We start from the raw sequence: 18,588 nt of genomic DNA, 5'->3' as shown, positions 1-18,588 counted from the left end.
GATGGATAGATGGTGGATGATGTTTGCATAAATGGTGACTTGTAGATGGATAAATGGTGGATAGTGGACAATGTGTGGATGATGGATGGTAAATTGATGGGTAATGGATGGTAAATAGATAAATGATAAATGGTGGATGGTGGTTGGTGGATAACAGATAGTAGACAAGTGAACAGTGATGAGTAGATGGTGAATATTGAATGGATAGTGGTAGATGGTAGACGGTGGATGGTGGGTGGATGGAAGGATGGATGGTGAATGGTGGATGGTAGATGGTGAATGGTGGATGTGAATATTGATGGATGGGTGGTGGATGAATGGATGGATGAATGATGGATGGTGGATTGTGGATAAGTGGATGGTGGATGGTAGATAGTGGATGAGGGATGATAGATAAATGGTGGATAGTGAATGAGTGGATGGCAAATGGGTGAATAAATGGACATGGATGGATGAATAGATGGTGGATGGTGGATGAGCATATACTGGATGTTGAATGGATGGATGGATGGATGTGTGGATGGATGAATGGTGGATGATGGATGTCAGGTTGTGGATAAGCGGATGGTGGATGGATAGGTGGTGGATGGTAGATAGTGGATGAGGGATGATAGATGAATGGTGGCTGGGGAATGAGTGGGTGGTGAGCGGGTGAATGGACATATAGATGGGTGGATGGATGAATGGTGGATGGTGGCTAAGTGAATGACGGGTGGATGGAGGATGGTGGATGTGTGAATGGGTGGATGGATGAATGGATGGTAGATGAGTGAACTCTGGATGATGGATGAGTGGATGGTGGGTGTGTGGATGGATAGATCAATGGGTGATGGGTGGATGGATGGATAGATGGATGCTGGATGAATGGATGGTGGATGAGTGGATAATGGATGGATAAATGGGTAGATGGGTGGATAGATGGATGTTGGATGATGGATGGTAGATAAACAGAAGGTAATGGTGTATGGTAAATGGCAGATGGGTGGTGCATTATGAATGGTGGATGATGGGTGGTGGATTGAGAGAAGATAGTATTTTGTAGACGGCTGGTTGATGATCAATAGACAAATCATGGATGGTAGATGAAAGTAGATAGCCGACTGGGTGTGGTGGCTCACACCTGTAATCCCAGCACTTTGGGAGGCCAAAGAGAGAGAATCACTTGAAGTCAGGAGTTCAAGACCAGCATGGGCAACATGGTGAAACTGTCTCTACTAAAAATACAAAAATTACCCGGGTATAGTGGTACATGCCTGTAATCTCAACTACTCAGGAGGCTGAGGCAGAACCGCTTCAACCCGGGAGGCGGAGGTTGCAGTGAGCTGAGATTGTGCCACTGCACTCCAGCCTGGCCCCTGGCGACAGAGCAAAACTCGATTTAAAAAAAATAAAAGTGGATCGTTAATTGTGGATGGTGGATGGGTAAGTGTATGAAGGGTAGATCACAGATGGTGAATTAGTTATTGGTGGATAGATGGACAGAAGAGTGATTGTGAAAGGATGGTTGATGGATGGTCGAGGGTAGCTGAATAAAGGAGAATGGTGGAAAGGGTGGATGGTGGCAAAATGAGTCATGGTTGTGTAAGTGGATGGTTGATGGGTGAAAGAGAAACCGTAGCTGTTGAGAGGATGTACATGTATGGACAGTTTGTTGCAGTGGATGGTGGGTGAGAAGCTGGGGATTTGGGATGGTGAATGGATGGAGATGGATGGTGGACAAGACCAAATGGTAGAGTGATGGACTGATGGTGGGTGAATAATGGCGAATGGGTTTGAGATGACATGTGAATGGACAGTAGGTAGACAGTAGGTAGCTGAATGAGAGCACAGGAGTTCTTGGATATAAATAACTGGGTGGATGAACAGAGCATGGTGGATGGATTGTGCATGACTATGGGCAAGATGATGATGATTGATAGGGGTTGGAAGGATGGGTCTGCAGTGGGTGCTTGGATCTCTGCAGCATGCACGTTGGAATGGCTGGGTGGTGAGTAAGTGGAGGATGGATTTGTGGGTGGTGGGAAGCAGAGAGGTAGCTGGATGAATAGCAGATAGATTGTGCATGATGTTTGTGGATGATTTCATGATTGGGTGATGGGTTTCTGAGATGGAGGTGAATTGATCATTAGGGGATGACTGGTGGGGAGATGGATGCTGTGCCTTGGGGACTGGGAGACACTGGCTGTGGCCGATGGAAGGGGAGGATGGTGGATGGTACATTGGGTTCCAGTGGCAGGATGGTAGATGACAGAAGGGAAGGGAGAGCAGAGCAGGGCGTGTAGACAGTGGACTGCGGGTGAAAGGGAAGCTACTCAGTCTTAGAGACTTCTGGGGCCTTCCACTCTCCGGGCCATCCTGCTGCTTCCTGCATCCCGACCCTCACCCGCAGACCCTGCCAGGAGCACCCTTTGCTTGGCCTGGTATTTGCTTCTTTCTTGAATAATGTGCAGCAGCCAGGAGGAAGAAGCCGCCGCTGGGGGGAGCTCTGCCTCCTTTGGCGTCCCGGGTGGGTAACTCACCTGGATGTCTCTAATGCCACCAGAGTTGCCCCTTCCCCTGGAGGGACCACCTCGAGCAAGGCCCCCATGCTCAGTGGCTCTGTGGTGCCCGCCCAGCCTAGGCTGGGAGGCTGGTCCTCATGGTCCTGGAGTTTGGCCGGCCCCTTGCTGGACTCACAACTCCTCAACCAGGAACAAACAGGAGATCTGGGGGTCACATCTGTTTTACCCCTTGTTTCTCAGTGGGAAGGAGGCAGTTTGATCGAACTGCGTTGGGTTTCACCCCTGAGTGTCTGGCTCTGCCTCCACACCCCTGCCCCCTCCATCAATGCAGCCAGACAGGTGAGGCTCAGCAAACTCCACCCCTGTGGCTCAGGGCCACAGCCAAGCCTGAAAGGGCCCAGAGGCTGGGGCTCCTTATCCTGATGCCAGAAGCGGACTGCAGTAAGGGCAGGGCCTCAGGTGAGTCCAGAGGGCTGGATGGCCGGGACTTGGGGCAGCAGTGAAGCCTCTTTGAGCACTGCTGTTGCACCTGGGCAGACCATTCCTACACTGTGCTGTAGAGAGAGGGGTGTGAAGTCACCTGGCTTCCTGGTCAGGGGAAGCTTCCTCAAAGAGGTGGCATTAAAACGAGATGGGAAGGATGAGAGCACAGCTATAGCCAGTGTGGAGGCTGAACTGAAGGTGGCAAAAGGAGAGAGGCTGGGGCTGGCTGGGTGGGTATTGGGCTCCATCTCTCCTGCCCTGAGTGGCAGCTGGAGGCGGGTCCAGCGTGAGCTCACACAAGGCAGCAGACAGGCACCAGGCGCTGGACAGATCAGGGGCACCAGAACCACTCACGTGCAACGCTGAGGAATGGCTGGGACCACACTGCAGGTGCCGTGTGTGCACAGAAGGCCCGTGACCACATGCACAGGTGCCCCAGGCACATGTTGGGACATGCACTTGCAAATGGCTTAGAACCTCAGCATAGAGTCAGAGACATGCAAAGCTCCAAAGAGTTTCCTCCAGTAACCAGAATCTTTCACGGCCTAACTGCTTCAGGCAAGGCTGCATCCAGGGGCTTGGTGGCTACTTCTAGAGGCTGTCTGTCTCTTGGACCCCTGTCTGTCTCTGTTGTGGCTGGAGGCCCTCTGTATGCACAGCCTTCTCCGCATGGCAGGGAAGGTGTCCTGGGAGAGTGAGACCCACTGGCTCCCTCACTAGACCATGGCAGTAGGGTCTCAGGTTTCTGATTGATTGCTGTCTCCGACTCTGCACCAATTACTGTAGCCCAAGGTTGTTGTGCTCTTATTGGCCACCCTGACTCACAGCCTCCCCTGGGGTGTGGGGGCAGCAGGAGTGACAGGCCTGCCTCCTGCACGTGGCAGGGCCAGGGAAAAGGTGGGGTGGGCCTGGGACATCAGCAGGACAGAGAAGGAGCCCACAAGGGCCTTGAGACAGGAAGAGGAAGGAGGCTTTGAGGAAGCCAAGAAGACAGAGTATAGTGGCTATGCCCGTGGTCCCGGGGCCCCAGAGGCTGAGGCGGGAGGGTTGCTTGAGCCAGAGGTTGAAGCTGCAGTGAACTGGGACCACTCCAGCCTGGACAACAGAGCAAGGCCTCATGTTTTGTTTTGTTTTGTTTTTGTTTTTGTTTTTTTTTGAGCCGGAGTTTCGCTCTTGTTACCCAGGCTGGAGTGCAATGGCGCGATCTCGGCTCACCGCAACCTCCGCCTCCTGGGTTCAGGCAATTCTCCTGTCTCAGCTTCCTGAGTAGCTGGGGTTACAGGCACGCACCACCATGCCCAGCTAATTTTTTGTATTTTTAGTAGAGACGGGGTTTCACTATGTTGACCAGGATGGTCTCGATCTCTTGACCTCGTGATCCACCCGCCTCGGCCTCCCAAAGTGCTGGGATTACAGGCTTGAGCCACCGTGCCCGGTCTGTTTTGTTTTTTAAGAAAGGCGGCCAGGCACAGGCTCACACCTGTAATCCCTGCACTTTGGGAGGCCGAGGCAGGCGGATTACCTGAGGTCAGGAGTTCGATACCAGCTTGGCCAACATAGTGAAACCCTGTCTCTACTAAAAATACAAAAATTTGTTGGGCGTGGTGGTGGGTGTCTGTAATCCCAGCTACTTGGGAGACTGAGGCAGAATTGTTTGAACCCAAGAGGCGAAGGTTGTAGTGAGCCTAGCTTGCGCCACAGCACTCCTGCCTGGGTGGCACACTGAAATCTGTCTCAAAAAAAAAAAAACAAAAAACGAAGGCAAGAGGCAAGAGGGGAGGGAGGAGCGTGCAAGCCAGGCTGGGGGCTTTGCTAAGAGCAGCTGTTGCTGGGGGTGAGTTGGGTACAATTTAGAGGGGAGCCCAGGAGGGTGTGGGCCAGGGGTCTCCACCTAGCTTGGATGGGGCTGGGCCTGCTGCCTGTCAGCTGGGGTGGGGGACAGGCAGGCCCCCTGGTGGCATCCAGCAGTGGTCGGACCAGCCCTGAGCCCTGTTCAGGAAGCAAATGCTGTGTGAGGCTACGCAGTTCACTTCACCTCCATTCCATCCGCCACTTGCAGAGCGAGGGTGACAGTGCCTGTCTCACAGGGCAGGGCCCAGGGGCCAGTGCGCTTTAGGCTGCCGCCTGGCCTGTGTGGGGAGGGGAGGGGGCAGGAGCACCAGGAGGCGACGGCTTAGCCCCAGAAGCTCTGTGGGTTGCTCCTCCATCCATGGACAGTGGGAAGAGGAGGACATCAGGGTGTGGGGAGCTGAGGGTCTCGGGAGCACCAGCTAGGAAGCTGCCCCTGAGCGTCTTGCCTCAACCTCACCCCAGATGGGGGCTCTGCAAGACCTGGACCAGGCACCAGCCACTGTCCCACCCCCGCCTCCACTCCTTCTTCCACACGGAAGGTGAATCTGCCCCGCCCCTCTGCTGTGTGGAGGGGAAGGTTGTCAGGTGTTTTTGGGCCACCCCGCTGGAGGTCAGGGTCACTAACTTGGTCCTCGAAACTCTTACTGTCCCTCCTTGGGCATGGTCCCCGAAAGGCTGGCCGGATCAGGACATGAGCGGATGTGACCAGGCTGTGTATGCAGAGCCCGGGCATGGCAGGCAGAGAGTAGTCACCTGGCATGAGGTGACATCACAGCAACATCCCAGTGGGAGCGGTGCCGTGCAGGCCGCCCGAGATGCAGCCTGGCCCACGGGACCGGAGGGATGGCTGGGACCGCACTGCAGGTGGCACCTGCGCACAGAAGGCCTGTAACCATATGCACAGGTGCCCCCAGCCCCTGGGCACACAGGGGGACACCCACTTACAAATGGCTCAGAACCTCAGGGAGTCGGAGAACTGCAGACCCCCAAGTGCCACAGGGGCCAGGGAGGTGGGGTGGAGCCAAGGCCTTAGCTGCCAGTGATCCCCCAACCCCTCGAGTGCCTCTCAGTAACAGGAGTCCTCAGAGCTGAATGGCTGCAAGCCAGGGTGCAGGGCCCGGCCGGGGAGGGCACAGCCACTCACCCCAAGGTCCAAGGTCCCCTGCAGGGTGTCTCCCATGGAGTGCTTTCCTTGCGGCCCCTGAGGCGGACACCAGTATCATCTCCCTCTGACATGAAGCAGAGGTGCTGGGTACGCGCTCACGTGAGCTTCATCCCCCTCTCCTAGACCCCTCCCAGCAGGTGCCAGTCCTCTTCCTGCCCTGTCCCCAGATCTGGGCTCCTTTGGCTCCCTAGAGTCTGGGCAGGGGGTTCTGAGCTCTGCCCTTCGAGGCTGACCCTGGGGCCGGGGGTCCCTGGGGACAGAGCCCACTCGACGCTTCGGTCTGCGTGGAGGAAGTGGGTTGGGACAGCTACACGGGTGCTTTCCCTCCACCTTTAACTTCTAATCAAGTCACTCCGGCACAGGGCCCTGTCCCCCAAGCAGCACTGAGGCATTTAAAGGACATAGACCCCAGGCCTGGCCCCCAGCCTCCAAGTGGCCTGTGGCTGTAGGGTCAAGGCAGAGGCTTTAAGGATGACCTTGAAAATAATTTTTTTTTTTTTTAAATTAAAAGCAGAGGCAGCGCGGACACCTCTCCTGCACAGCCCTTTCGTTCTTGTCTTTGAAGAAGAAGTTGCTGATTGTGCAATTGCTCATTTTCAGAAAACTGAAAACACTCTGGACTTCAACTCAGAATGAGATTTCTAGGCTTCTTCCCACGTGTGGCCCCGCTGGTGTCCCGCAGGGCTTGTGGTGCCGTCTCCCGAAGGGCCGTGGGGCAGTGTGGGCTGGGTGTGCTGCCCGTTCCAGCCCAAGAGCCAAGCCCCGGCCTCCCCAGGCCTCACTTTCCTTATGGAAACTCGAGATGACCAGCCTCTCACCAAGTACCACTGCGCTTTCAGTCCAGACTCTTCCCTGGCTCGGGTGCTGGGCTGGTCTCTGGGTGTAGGGGCTGCTGCGGTGCCGGAGCTGGGGCCGCCGAGGAGCTGCTGCCCCAGGGCTGTGCACTGCTCCCACTCCAGCTTCACTCATCTGGGCCCGAACAGAGTGGCCTCCTGAGCTGAGGGGAGGCAGGCGAGGGCCACAGCTGCCTCCTGCCCTAGCCTGGACCATGACACCGCAGGTTCCCAACTCCCTGCAAGACCTGGGCTGCCCTCCAGCAGGACAGAGCCAGGTGATGGGCTGGTGTGCACCCGAGGCCTGGATTCAGTCCCTCCATCCCCTTGGAGGTCTGGACATCAGGCTGGAGGCAGGGAGTCCCTGTCCAACGCCCTGGGGGAGCAGCTCAGAGGCCCCCACTCCCCTCTGCCCCCAGCTGTTCCTTGCCGCATGATCTGATGCTGGCTCTGCAGCTGTCCCCTTCAGCGCCCTCAGCCCAGGCCAGTCCAGCGGGTCTTGGGGTTTGCTGCACGTCTCTCCTGTGGGACTCCTAGAAGGGTGCAAAAATCCAGGCCAGCCGTGGTGGCTCAGGCCTGTAATCCCAGCAATTCGGGAGGCCAAGGTGAGCGCAAGAGTTCGAGACCAGCCTGGGCAATATGGCAAAACCCCATCTCCACTAAAAATACAAAAACTAGCCCACTACGGTGGCACGCACCTGTGGCCAGGGGACTAAGGTGGGAGGATCACTTAAGCCTGAGAGGCTGAAGCTGCAGTGAGCTGAGATCATACCACTGCACTCCAGCCTGGGTGACAGAGAGATCGTATCTCAAAAACAAAAACAAAAAACCCAGTTTCTGCAATCCCACAGGCCGCCCCCTCCAGTTGACACCCCCCAACCTGTCCTGTCGGCACATCGTGCTGGCTGTCCTGGCCGTCCCGGCCCCCCACCTCCCCATCTCACACTTGTGGTCTGTGGCGATACCTGCACGTGGCCTGGTCTCACTAGGTGTCCTGGTATCCTTAAGGCTGGGCAGGCCCCTGGGCTTGAGCGCCCACGGAGATGGATGAGCAGGCCCCCACCACAGGGGTGTGAGGACTTGGGGCCACCCCCCCAGATAGGACTAGGTGAGGCTGTCCTGGGGCAGCTCCCGGGAGCCAAGGTGACACAGGCTCCGCGCGGTGTGTGGGGTGGAGGCTGCCAGTCCCAGGAGGCCTCCCATACCCCATTACTGCCACCAGCCAGGGCACAGCAGGGCTGGTGCTAGCTGGCAAGGGACCCTTGGGCGAGACTTGAGACCCTGAGGACCCTGGGGGTTGGTCCTGGGCCCACTCCTTCCTGCTCAGTGGGCCACACATGGGGGCCGATGGCATCTGTTCTGGATGTGGCCACCGGCAGTGTCTTGAAGGATGAGGAGGGGCCGAGGGCACTGGGGTGGCTGCAGGGGTCCCTTGGAGGGGCAGGACAGTGGGGGCAGGCTGAGCGGTTCTCCCCACCTGATAATTCTGGGGGAGCTCGAGGGAGGGGCAGGGCTTTTTGCTACCAGGCCTTACCCAAATACCTTCCCGGAGAAATGGAAGGCAGGCCACGGTGGCGGCGGCGGCCCCAAAGCCCCTAACTCTGCCACAAGCAGCTGCTGGAAGGACACTGCCCAAACCCCACAGCCACCTACACGTGAGTATTGCTGTCACCCCTTATTAGCCACCTTGTTTCAGAGTGGAAGGAGGTGCTGTCCTTCCAGTGCACAGAGGAGGAAGCTGAGGCTCGACGGCTCCGAAGTTCCTCGAAGTGGTGGAGCTGAGGCCAGCCCACGTCTGTGGGACAGAGTGCGCTTTCCACCATGCCAGACGCCGGGCAGGTCAGAGCTCTGCCTTATCTGCTCTGGACAAAGCCACAGATTTGTGAGCCTGGCCCCAGGAACTCCCCTCAGGTCAGAGGCTGCAGTCAAAACTGAAAGCAACTTGAGGACCCAGTGGAAACAGGGAGGGCAGGCCCCTTGCTGAGAATTACACACAGTTTCAAAATGGTGACAGAGGCAGCAACCAGGCGGCCGTCCCAGGCCCAGCCACTGAGAGGACAGCCCCAGAGGGTCTGGCAGGAGGGAGGCCCACTCACGCGGGGCCCAGCCTGTGAGAGACAGTGCGATCAGAAACTGAGACTCCGTAATCAGGTTTATTTTCCTCTAATAAGACAGTTTAGCATTTCCGAGTTTCGCATTCTACAGTCTTACAAACTTTAGTTATTAGCATCAGAAACACAAAAACATTGCAAGACCTCAAAACACAAATAAATACCAAATAAAACCACACATAATATACAGTAAACAAAAATATAAAACAGTAATGCTATCAGAAAGTCAGGCATGTTGCTAGCTCACAGTAACAACATGATTATTGCTGGGGCAATAACTGACGGTCTTGTTGTTTTTTCTTAGAAGAGCAGAAAAACGGGACCCGAATCACTGGTCGCGATCACTTGGACTGCCAAGGTGTGTCCTCACGTAAGCGCTTACTACAGACGCGAGTGTTAAAACAGGCAGATTAAAAATACAGGGTCGAATGTGAGATTGGCCTTCTTTGGTCTTTGTTTTTAGGTGATAGGGCTGGGAAGAGCCGCCCCTGCCCTCCACACTTCACACCTCCTCCTACAGGCATTTCTTATAGAAACCACTGGAGACAATGCCGGGTTGTGTGTTTTCCAATTAAGTCATGTAATTTGCTGTGGAAGGGTGTCTTACTTGTCTGAGGGGACTAAGTTGTAAAAACCAATCATCACCTAATAACAGGAGTGGTACAGCGATCCTGGACTTCCAGCCTCTTTTTCACGGTGAGTTCACGAGACAGACTAGACACAGTGCAGCAGGAGAAATGAAATGCGGGCTCTGCTCGGCCCCCAGCACCTCCTCACCTGCATACCAGCCGGCCATGCGGCGACCGAGGCTCCTCACGTCTGCCCTGCAGCCCCGAGTGGGGCACGCCCGGGTTGGGTGGAAACCATCTTTGCAACAAGCTCCCGGCCCCACCTGCCGGCCCGGCGTCCTGATCCCACCAAGCCTGTGACCATCAGCACCAGCCGGGGCGAGGCAGCCATCGTGACCAGGTCGCTGGCTGACACTGACCTTGCCTGGCCTGGGCCACTGTGGGCACTTTCTACTTGGGAGAAAACAGAGCGGCTGAGATTTGCAAATGGAAAACAGAACATGGTCATGGCTGAGAAGTAGATTTGGGTGAGAGACCCTCATTCATCTCACAGACACAAAAGCGAAGGGGCTCCCAAGCTCTCCTAGCTCTCCTTCTGCAGTCTAATAAGATCTGGACTAAAATTTAAAAACACGATTTTACAGCTCTGCCGGAGCCTTTTTGGTGCACAAATGACCCCCAGTGGAGGGATGAGTCTGGAGGGGCTGGGGATCGAGGGAGGGGCCCACAGGGGAGGCTGTGCCTGCCCAACCCTGCGACACCCATGGAGACAGCAGACTGCCCCCCTGCCAGGGCTGGGCACAGGGGCTCTCCTCGTGCCAGTCCTCCCTGTGCAGAGGAGAAAGGTGTCAGCCCAGCACTCCCTGGCCTTCCCATGGGCTGACAAGGAATGACCCCGCTTGGGACAGAGTGGTTAAGGACCTGTCCAGACCCCCCTTCCTTTGTCCTACATCACCTCTGGCTGGGACATGGATCCACCATGGTGACTACCACCAGCAGCCACTGAGCAAAAGGGGGACTGGAATGTGACACTGGCATGGCCGACATACATGGGACACATGGCCCCTGGCCCAGGGTGACTGAGGGCCTTGGTGCAGGCTCAGGTGGTCTAGGAGGCAGCAGGCTGGCCCGGGAGACTGTGCCTGGAACTGCCTCCTCACCGAGCTGGGCCACATGGGGTCAAATGGGGTCAAGGGGGAAGCCTCCTGCCACAGCCAGTGCAGCAGAGCCCTGGTGGGTGGCGGGCTGGCCAGGCCCTGGCCGAGGAAGTGGCCCGAGGCGCGGGAGCCCCAGCACGCCACACCACGGCTCCCCAGTGCCACAGGCCAAGAAGGGAATGAGGACAGGGCAGGGAAGGAGAAAGGAGAGAGAGGCAGGAGACACTGCCTGAGCAAAGGGCTCCCCATTCAACTAGCTGTTGTGGCATCAAAGGGACAGAGGTGCTGTCCATCGGCAGAGGCTGCTCTGGGAAGGAAGGGGTGACGGGCAGGGGCCGCAGCCTGGGCCACGAGGGCCCCTCTGCCCACCTGCACAGGGAACACACATCTGTGGGTCCAGGCCTTCCTCCGGGGCCCCGGCGAGGCTTACACTCAGCGGACAGCACCGCCTTCCTGCCTGATGGCTCCTAGAACTAACACAAATCCTGACCTGGCGACCTGGCACTGGAGCACGGCAAGCTGAAAATCCCGGCATACGTCGGAGCCACGCAGGCTCCCTCCAGCCCACTGGGGCTGCCATGTCTGGTCCCAAAGTCAGGGCCCCATAGGGTCCCCACGTGCACACCCCTCACGGAGATGCCCAACTCTGCTGGAAAGGCCCTACTCACAGCCTGGCCCCAATATCATTACAGACACACCCCAACTTCCAGCTCTGCAGGCTCCACTGGACTAGACCTAGAACCAGAAGGTCAGGCTTCCAGGCCTGGCTACAGCCTGCACATGGCTCAGAATGGTCACAGGCACCGGTGCCCTTCACGTAAGCCGGGCCCAGGCCAGCCACCCAGCATGTCCGGCAGCAGCATGAGCCACTATGTCCTGGAGAAACTGCTCGAGGCCGAGGCAAGGGGACAGGGGATGTTGTTTTGTTACAAAGGTGACGGGGAAGCACACCGGCTTACTTCATACACAAAGGACTCGGTTTCTGTAAAGTACTGAACAGTTCTGTCCCGCTGTGAGTTTGGTCACTTTTGGTAAAGCAGCAGCACCCCCAAGCACAGTGTGCGCACCCCCTTCACGCTCGCTGCCGGGGCCCTGTGACGCGGGGAAGGCTGTCCGCTGCCGAGGGGCCACCGGGCCTCAGCTGCAGGGAGACCATGGCCCCCAGCCGGCCCAGGCGGCGAGCGCCAAGCGAGGGTGTGCGGGAGCGGAGGGTGGAGACCGCGAGGCCTGCCCGCCGCCGGGAGTGCGGAGCACGTGAGAGGAAGACACACTCAGAAGAGAGACCCCAATACACCCAAACAAGAGGATGAAGTGTGTGACACGGGCCGCCCCATCCTCAAGGACGCCTGAGCTCGAGTTACGTCTGTGGTGGGGGCATCTGCCTGGGAAGGGCTATTGGCAACGTCCCAGCAACACACAGTGCTGCCTCTGGCGCCACGGTGGGACTTGAATCCAGAGGGGAGAAGACTGTTTTTACCACACCAAGATGTTGTGTATCCTACATCTAATACTGTACATTTTGTGGAGGGAGGGGGAAGTTGCAGGGATGTCCCTGGTGTTCATCCCTGGTCTCAGGAAAACCACCCGAGGCCAGGTAGGGACAGGCCCAGGGGACAGGCCTGAGGTGGGGACGCCTTTGAGACAACAGTTTCTGCAGCTTCTGCAGGAAGTCTCTCCTTTTCGAGCAGCAACACGTGACTCCCGTACAGGGCAGAACCAGGGACACTCATCCCCCCAAAGCAATCCCAGGAGAGCAGGGAAAGGAAAGGCAGATAAGAACAACAGAGCTTTGACCGCGAACAGGTGCGGCGGGCCCCTCACGGCAGCTCGGGGCACAGGGGTGCGACGGAGGGCACTTCCAGCAGGCACTGGGGCGAAGGCACACCCAGGACAGATGGCAGCACCAGAGACAGGTGGGCCACCAGGCACCCACCGAGCTGTCCCCGCGCGGCCACGGAGAGCCGAGGCAGGCAGTCTGGCGCACGCGGCCCAGCTGGCCAATCGTGGGCGCGGCTTGTGGGCGAGTGGCACAGGTGCGGCGGTTCGCACACATCGGTTTGCCTAAGAAGCACCCGTCGCGTGTAGCACCCATCAGTGGTAAGAGCACCATGAGGCGTGGTGCATAGCAAAGGGGTGCAGGGGCGGGCTCCAGGCTTCAATCACAGTTGGACAGAGAGACAGTAAACAGTGAGCTGAGAAAATGCCGTCCGGGCAGGCGCAGGCTGGGACAACGGGCCCCGTGGCCACCCTTCCCGCCGGGGTGGGGGTCAGGAGCGCCTGTCAGTCAGCCTGGGCAGGCCCCTGAGCAGCGGGCTCTGGAATGCTCAGAGGGTTCTGCTTCGGGCTGTGGGGCGCCCACGGCCCTGGTGGGGACACGGAGAGGCTCGGCTTCTGTTCCACACCTGCCTCCCTTGGGGTGGGGCCAGGCCGTACTTGGACCAGGCGGCTCGCTCGTGGGGCCTAGAGATTTGGAATCTGTGGTTATTAAGCAGCGGAGGCTCCAGAAGCCGACGGTGGAGGCCGGCCTCCCCTCAGCAGGTGCAGAGGTGTCTGAGGGCCCTTGTAGAGACAAAGATCTAGTGGTGGAGAGAAAAGTCTGGTTAAACTAGCACTTTCTAGAATTATGCTCAACGCAAACCCAGGGTGGAGAAGCAGCATGTCACATCTAAGGCACATGTACCGTACGCCACCAGCCCTACCCACAAGGTTGCCTTCGGAGGCCGCCGCCGGCAAGCAGCAAGATGGCGGGATGGAGACACGGGCCGCGGCCTCCCCCGGCAGCCACCTGCCCACCCCTGGCGTGGAGACCGAAGGCCGGTGCTGTCAGCAACAGAGAGCTCGTCCAAACACATGGGGCAGAAGCCAGACACCTACAGGGTTTTGTTTAGAACTCCAAAGTTCAACAGCTGCCCTATTTTAGGGTGAAAACAATCAGAAATCTGAAAATGATGCACAGCATCCATGAGCGAGGCTCCGTTCAGAATTGTGATGTCGTGTCATGGACGACGACAGGTATTGAAGGTTACATTTCTAACGAGAAATAACGACAGGTTGAATATTCTCTTTCCTATCACAAGTGATAACCAGTGTTTGATATTTTATATTTTCTTCCAAGAAATATCAGTCTATCAATGTTTTAAAATAAAATGTTTGCAGTAACAATTATTTGTAGAACTTTAAATTAAAAAATGATTCTGAATTTAGAGACTTTCAAAAAAAAAAAAAAAAAAAGACCTAGGTATACTTCAGGGTCTTCTGACAAACAAATTAGTAAAACAGAGACCAGATGAGGCCTTAAAAATAGACAATATACTGTATTTGAAACAAGATTGCACTCTTGAATTTTAGAAAGAAGGTATCAGAATTGCATTACTATTTCATAAATTCTCCTTTTACTTAACATGCTGACATGTCCAGCTATGCCCACGTGTGTGTGTGTGTGTGGTGTTCAAGTTTAAGGAAGAAAATCATGTTTCTTTTGTTTAGCATATATGTTTTCCACCTTAATTAACTAGATCTTTAAAAATGAAAATGAAAACCTTCTCTGACAGCAATATTTATCTCGTTGAAGGATAAATAATTCTTCAGAGTGAAGTGTGGCTAGTCTGTTAGAAAACGTGTCGGGTGTGCTCACGCGTGGCTCCTCCCGCCGGCGCGCGTCCGCCTTCTGCCGCTCCCTCCGTCCCACAAGGTCCTTTTCTGAGTGCGAGGACCTCGGTGAAGACAGACCGGTTCAAATCCCCCAGAGGAGTTGCCTTCTGCTAAATCCACCTCCCCAGCTACTCGTCAGGGATCGGGCAGATCCGAAGTATCCACTATGACTTTAATAAAAATTGTATCATCTTTAATATATGTCCCATTTTCTAGAACAGTTTGGGCCACAAAGACCGGGCAGCCAGAGGCGATATTCATCTCTCCGGTGGGCTTCTTGAAGCTGCTGCTGTTGGGGTCGGGCTTGAACGCGTCTCCCAGGTGACGCCGAGAGGACCCCTGATCCATCAACATGAGTGTCACTTTCTGCTTAAACGGCCAAGGAAGCAGGGCGTCATATTCTCCACGCATGATGACAAAAAACAGCGACAAGTGCGTCCCCTTTCCCATCCCGTCCCCATTCAGGTAGACCCTGGCGCACATCTTATAGCCAAAGTAGCCGGTGTAGAAAGGCTGGCTGTAGAGGGACAGTGTCTTCCCCATGACTGCCTCCTGCTTCCGCCGCTTGTAGTCGCGAATCTTCCAGATGAGCACGCCGTTGTAGCTGGCGGTCTCCAGGACCTGGAAGCGCAGGTCCATGTCAGCCAGGCGGATGTCGTGCACGCTCAGCATCTGGTCGTGCCGGCTCAGCTGGGACTCCAGCAGGCCTGCCACAGGCGAGGAGGGATTTGGTGAGTAAGATAGGTGAACGTCAGAAGGGTTAGAAAAGCAAAGCCACACCAGCACTTTTTATTTTATTTCATTTTTTTTTTGAGACAGAATCTTGCTCTATTGTCCAGGCTGGAGCCATCTTAGCTCACTGCAACCTCTGCCTCCTGGGTTCAAGCAATTCTCCTGCCTCAGCCTCCCCAGCAGCTGGGATTACAGGTGCCCACCACCACACCTGGCTAGTTTTTGTATTTTTCAGAGAGACAGGGTTTCACCATGTTGGCCAGGCTGGTCTCGAACTCCTGACCTCAGGTGATCTGCCCGCCTCAGTCTCTCAAAGTACTGCAATTACAGGCGTGAACCACCGTAGCTGGCCCATTTTTTAATTTTTAAAGAGGCAAGGTCTCGCTCTGTTGCCCAGGCTGGCATTAAAATCTTGAGCTCAAGCAATCCTCCCACCTCAGCCTCCTAAAGTCCTGGGACTACAGGCCACATCACCACGCCCAGTCACACCAGTGTCTGAATTAAGTAACAATATAAAAGTCACTGTGGCTACCGGGGGTGACACCAGCAAAGCTGTGTAGACAGATGCCCTGAGGCCACATCTATCTTACCTCCCAGGGAAGAGCCCAGGTCCCTGTCCCGCTTCTACCACAGCTCTCACGCCCACAGCCCTGTCTGGGTGGACACTTTACCAGGCACAGCCTGCTGGGAAGGTATGCCCCAGGCGGGTGACCTGCCCATGTGTCACAGGACACCTCACTGCAGGGTCCAAGACAGTGCACTCTCTCTCCAATGTGGTGTCCTGGGAAGCCCGCTGGTGGGAGCCCCGGGGGGCAGGAGACAGCCGTGTTATCCCCACCCCTCCCTCTGGCGTCAGCGCCCACAGGTGGCCTCTGCTCTCTCAGAGGCGAAGCTGCTGCTCCCTTCTCTCCTCCAACCTCATCCTCTGCCTGCTTAATGCAGCCCCACATGCGCCATGGTAATCTGTGCTCCTTTCTGCCATTAATCCTTTTCATGTAAATATTCACAACACTCTTTCAGGCCCCAAAGCCACAGGCCCACATCTACTTGTGGATCAGAACATGATGGCAGAGCGCAGTGGGGCTTCTGCCCCGCTCAGCCCTTAGGAGTGGGGAGGAGCGGGGTCTGAGGCATCCTGACTGGCAGGACCCCCAGCCGCTGGTCTCTCTGGGGAAGCTTCCCGTGGCTGCAGCTGCCCCGACTCTCTACCCCACGTTAGGCCTCACTCAGAGGGGACAAGCCTACGTGGGAAACGTTTCTGTCTTTGCTGGGGGACTCTCAGCAGGAAAGGCATTGCAGCTCTGAGTGTTTCCCGTAACTGGAAAAAACTGTCCTAAGGCACATGTACCTAACACAGCCTCATCCCACGGCCCGCCGCAGCTCTCGCCTGGGGGCCCAGCCCGGCCCCCGCCTCACCTGTGTTCCGAGCCACCTGCCCCGCGCTCTTGTCCACGCTCTCCAACTCGGTCACGCGGTTCTGGAGGGACTCCACGCTGCTCTTCATGCTGTCTGCTTCCTCCCAGTTCTGCCGGAAGGGCCGGATCTCCTTGTCCAGCTCCTTCAGTTTCTCCGCTTGGCTGTCTATCACTCGCTTCCAAACCAAAGGTGTCAAAAAGCAAAGCACAGTTAGGACTCGGAAGATGCTGCGCCGCCCCCTATCAAACACAGATGGGCCAGCAGCAGGACAGCCACAGAGGCCCCTGCACGAGGCCTGCCACCGTGCTCTGACTCCAGGAGGTGGGCTCTGCGTCAGCCCTCCTGGGCACTCCCCGTGAACAAGTGCCTGTGCCGGCAGGGAGCAGTGGAGGTGACGTGAAGCCAGATGGAAGAGGACCAGTCTGCTTTGTCAACAGAGAACCATCGGGAAACCTAAGTGACTGGGCAGAGGTCTCCGCTGCCTGGGGCAGGGCTGTGCTTCTGCCCCAGAATGACCCCAGGGTCCCAGAAGACTCCTAATCCTCAGACCCCTCCCACCTGATTGGTGGCAGGAAACGGCCCCAAGGTGGGTCCCTCAGGACCTGGGTGAAACTCAGTGTGCCAACGCCACAGAAGCAGGGGTCTTCCCCCACCGGCTCCACACTCAGGGGTCTTCCCTCACCAGCTCCACACTTACAATGCCAGTCCCAAGCGAGGGAGGCAGAAACGCAGAAACCCTGCCAGCAGCCAGGCCTGACTTTATGCCACTTCACTAAACTAATTCAGAAAGCCCTTTCCCCAAAGCACACAGGCTGCTCCTACTTGTCACTACCTGGAGAGGTGGGAGCTGTGCTCCGCCCTGGCGGCCTAGTCTGTGTTAAGGGGCTGGGGTGTCCACCTACCAGATGAAGCCAGGGACTTAAAGGGTTTTCACTTTGAAAAAGGATGTGCATTTTGAAATAGAGCTTGTGTGGCTGGAGTTGGATGCTCAGTGCAGCTGTGGAATGACTGAGCCGCCTTGCAAGCTGTGGGCAACACCGGGTGCTCAAGGGGTGGGTCCCAGGGGCCCCCTGAATTCACTTCTCCTTTTGGAAGTCTATTTTTAAACATCGAGGTTTCAGCACCTTTGCTGGCTGTTATTAACCACGAAGAGACAAACATGGCAGGTTTGGGTTACTTTTTGGGCATAAAGGCAGTGTTATTCTTCCTGTTCTTTCCAAGAAACCTGATGTTAGCTAACCTCTAAAAAGTAAGGATAATTTTGGCTGGGTGTGGTGGCTCACGCCTGTAATCCCAGCACCTTGGGAGGCTGAGGCGGATGGATCACAAGGTCAGGAGATTGACACCATCCTGCCCAACATGGTGAAACCCTGTCTCTACTAAAAATACAAAAAAATTAGCTGGGTGTAGTGGCGCAAGCCTGTAGTCCCAGCCACTCGGGACGCTGAGGTGGGAGAATTGCTTGAACCCAGGAGGTGGAGATTGCACTGAGCCGAGGCTGCACCACTGAACCACAGCCTGGGCAACAGTTCGAGACACCGTCTCAAAAAAAAAAAAAAGGAAGGATAATTTCTCTAAAGAATACCTCTTTCCATGTCACTGTCCCTTTATTTTAATCAATTACACATGGTCAGAAGGATATTTAACTAGCTCGCCAAGTCTACTTGCTGGGGGACAATACCCGTGACAACACTGAACATCCAAATTACCTGGCTCCTCTAGTGAGTGCTGGAAGTCTCTTGTACCTCTACCTTCCGATACCATGCACTGAACGGGCGTGTGTGATCGGGGGAGGCAGGGGAAAGTTAATGAAAACCTGATCCACAGAGGTCTGAGAGATGCCCTTCGTAACTTAGCAAATCCCGAAATGAAGCATGAGTCACAGACAGGGTGGCCCAGGACATGCGGCGCCTCACGGTGAGCTTCAGGCCCTTGAGGTTAAGAGTGGGATGGCACTGAGCCACTCCTCCCCAGGATGGTACCACACAGGGCCACGCAAGGGCGCGCCTGACCTCGAGCACAGAACGGGGAGTCTCCAGCGAGGACTCCCCAGCACAGCAGGGGCCCTGAGTCGAAAACACGCAACACAGGTGCACTGCATGCCCAGACCAAGCACAAC

At 56.1% G+C, this 18,588-nt stretch overlaps 1 protein-coding gene across 11 annotated transcripts in view; it reads right to left on the bottom strand.

Annotated features, from left to right (window-relative positions):
- Positions 1-8,967: 8,967 nt before the first annotated feature.
- The window catches only part of TRAF3 (TNF receptor associated factor 3), a 133,988-nt gene continuing 124,367 nt past the window's right edge, over positions 8,968-18,588 (bottom strand). For all 11 annotated transcript variants that reach the window (XM_039462944.2, XM_074394336.1, XM_074394335.1 and 8 more), the window contains 2 exons: positions 16,470-16,644; positions 8,968-15,028 (listed from right to left, as the gene is read on the bottom strand). In XM_039462944.2, coding sequence (XP_039318878.2) covers positions 14,457-15,028; positions 16,470-16,644 — 747 coding nt within the window. In that variant the 3' untranslated portion in view covers positions 8,968-14,456. The remainder of the gene's footprint in view (positions 15,029-16,469; positions 16,645-18,588) is intronic.

This window comes from Saimiri boliviensis, chromosome 2 (assembly GCF_048565385.1).
Source record: "Saimiri boliviensis isolate mSaiBol1 chromosome 2, mSaiBol1.pri, whole genome shotgun sequence".
In the NCBI taxonomy this organism is placed as follows: Eukaryota; Metazoa; Chordata; class Mammalia; order Primates; family Cebidae; genus Saimiri; species Saimiri boliviensis.
This window is presented reverse-complemented; position numbering and strand designations above follow the sequence as displayed.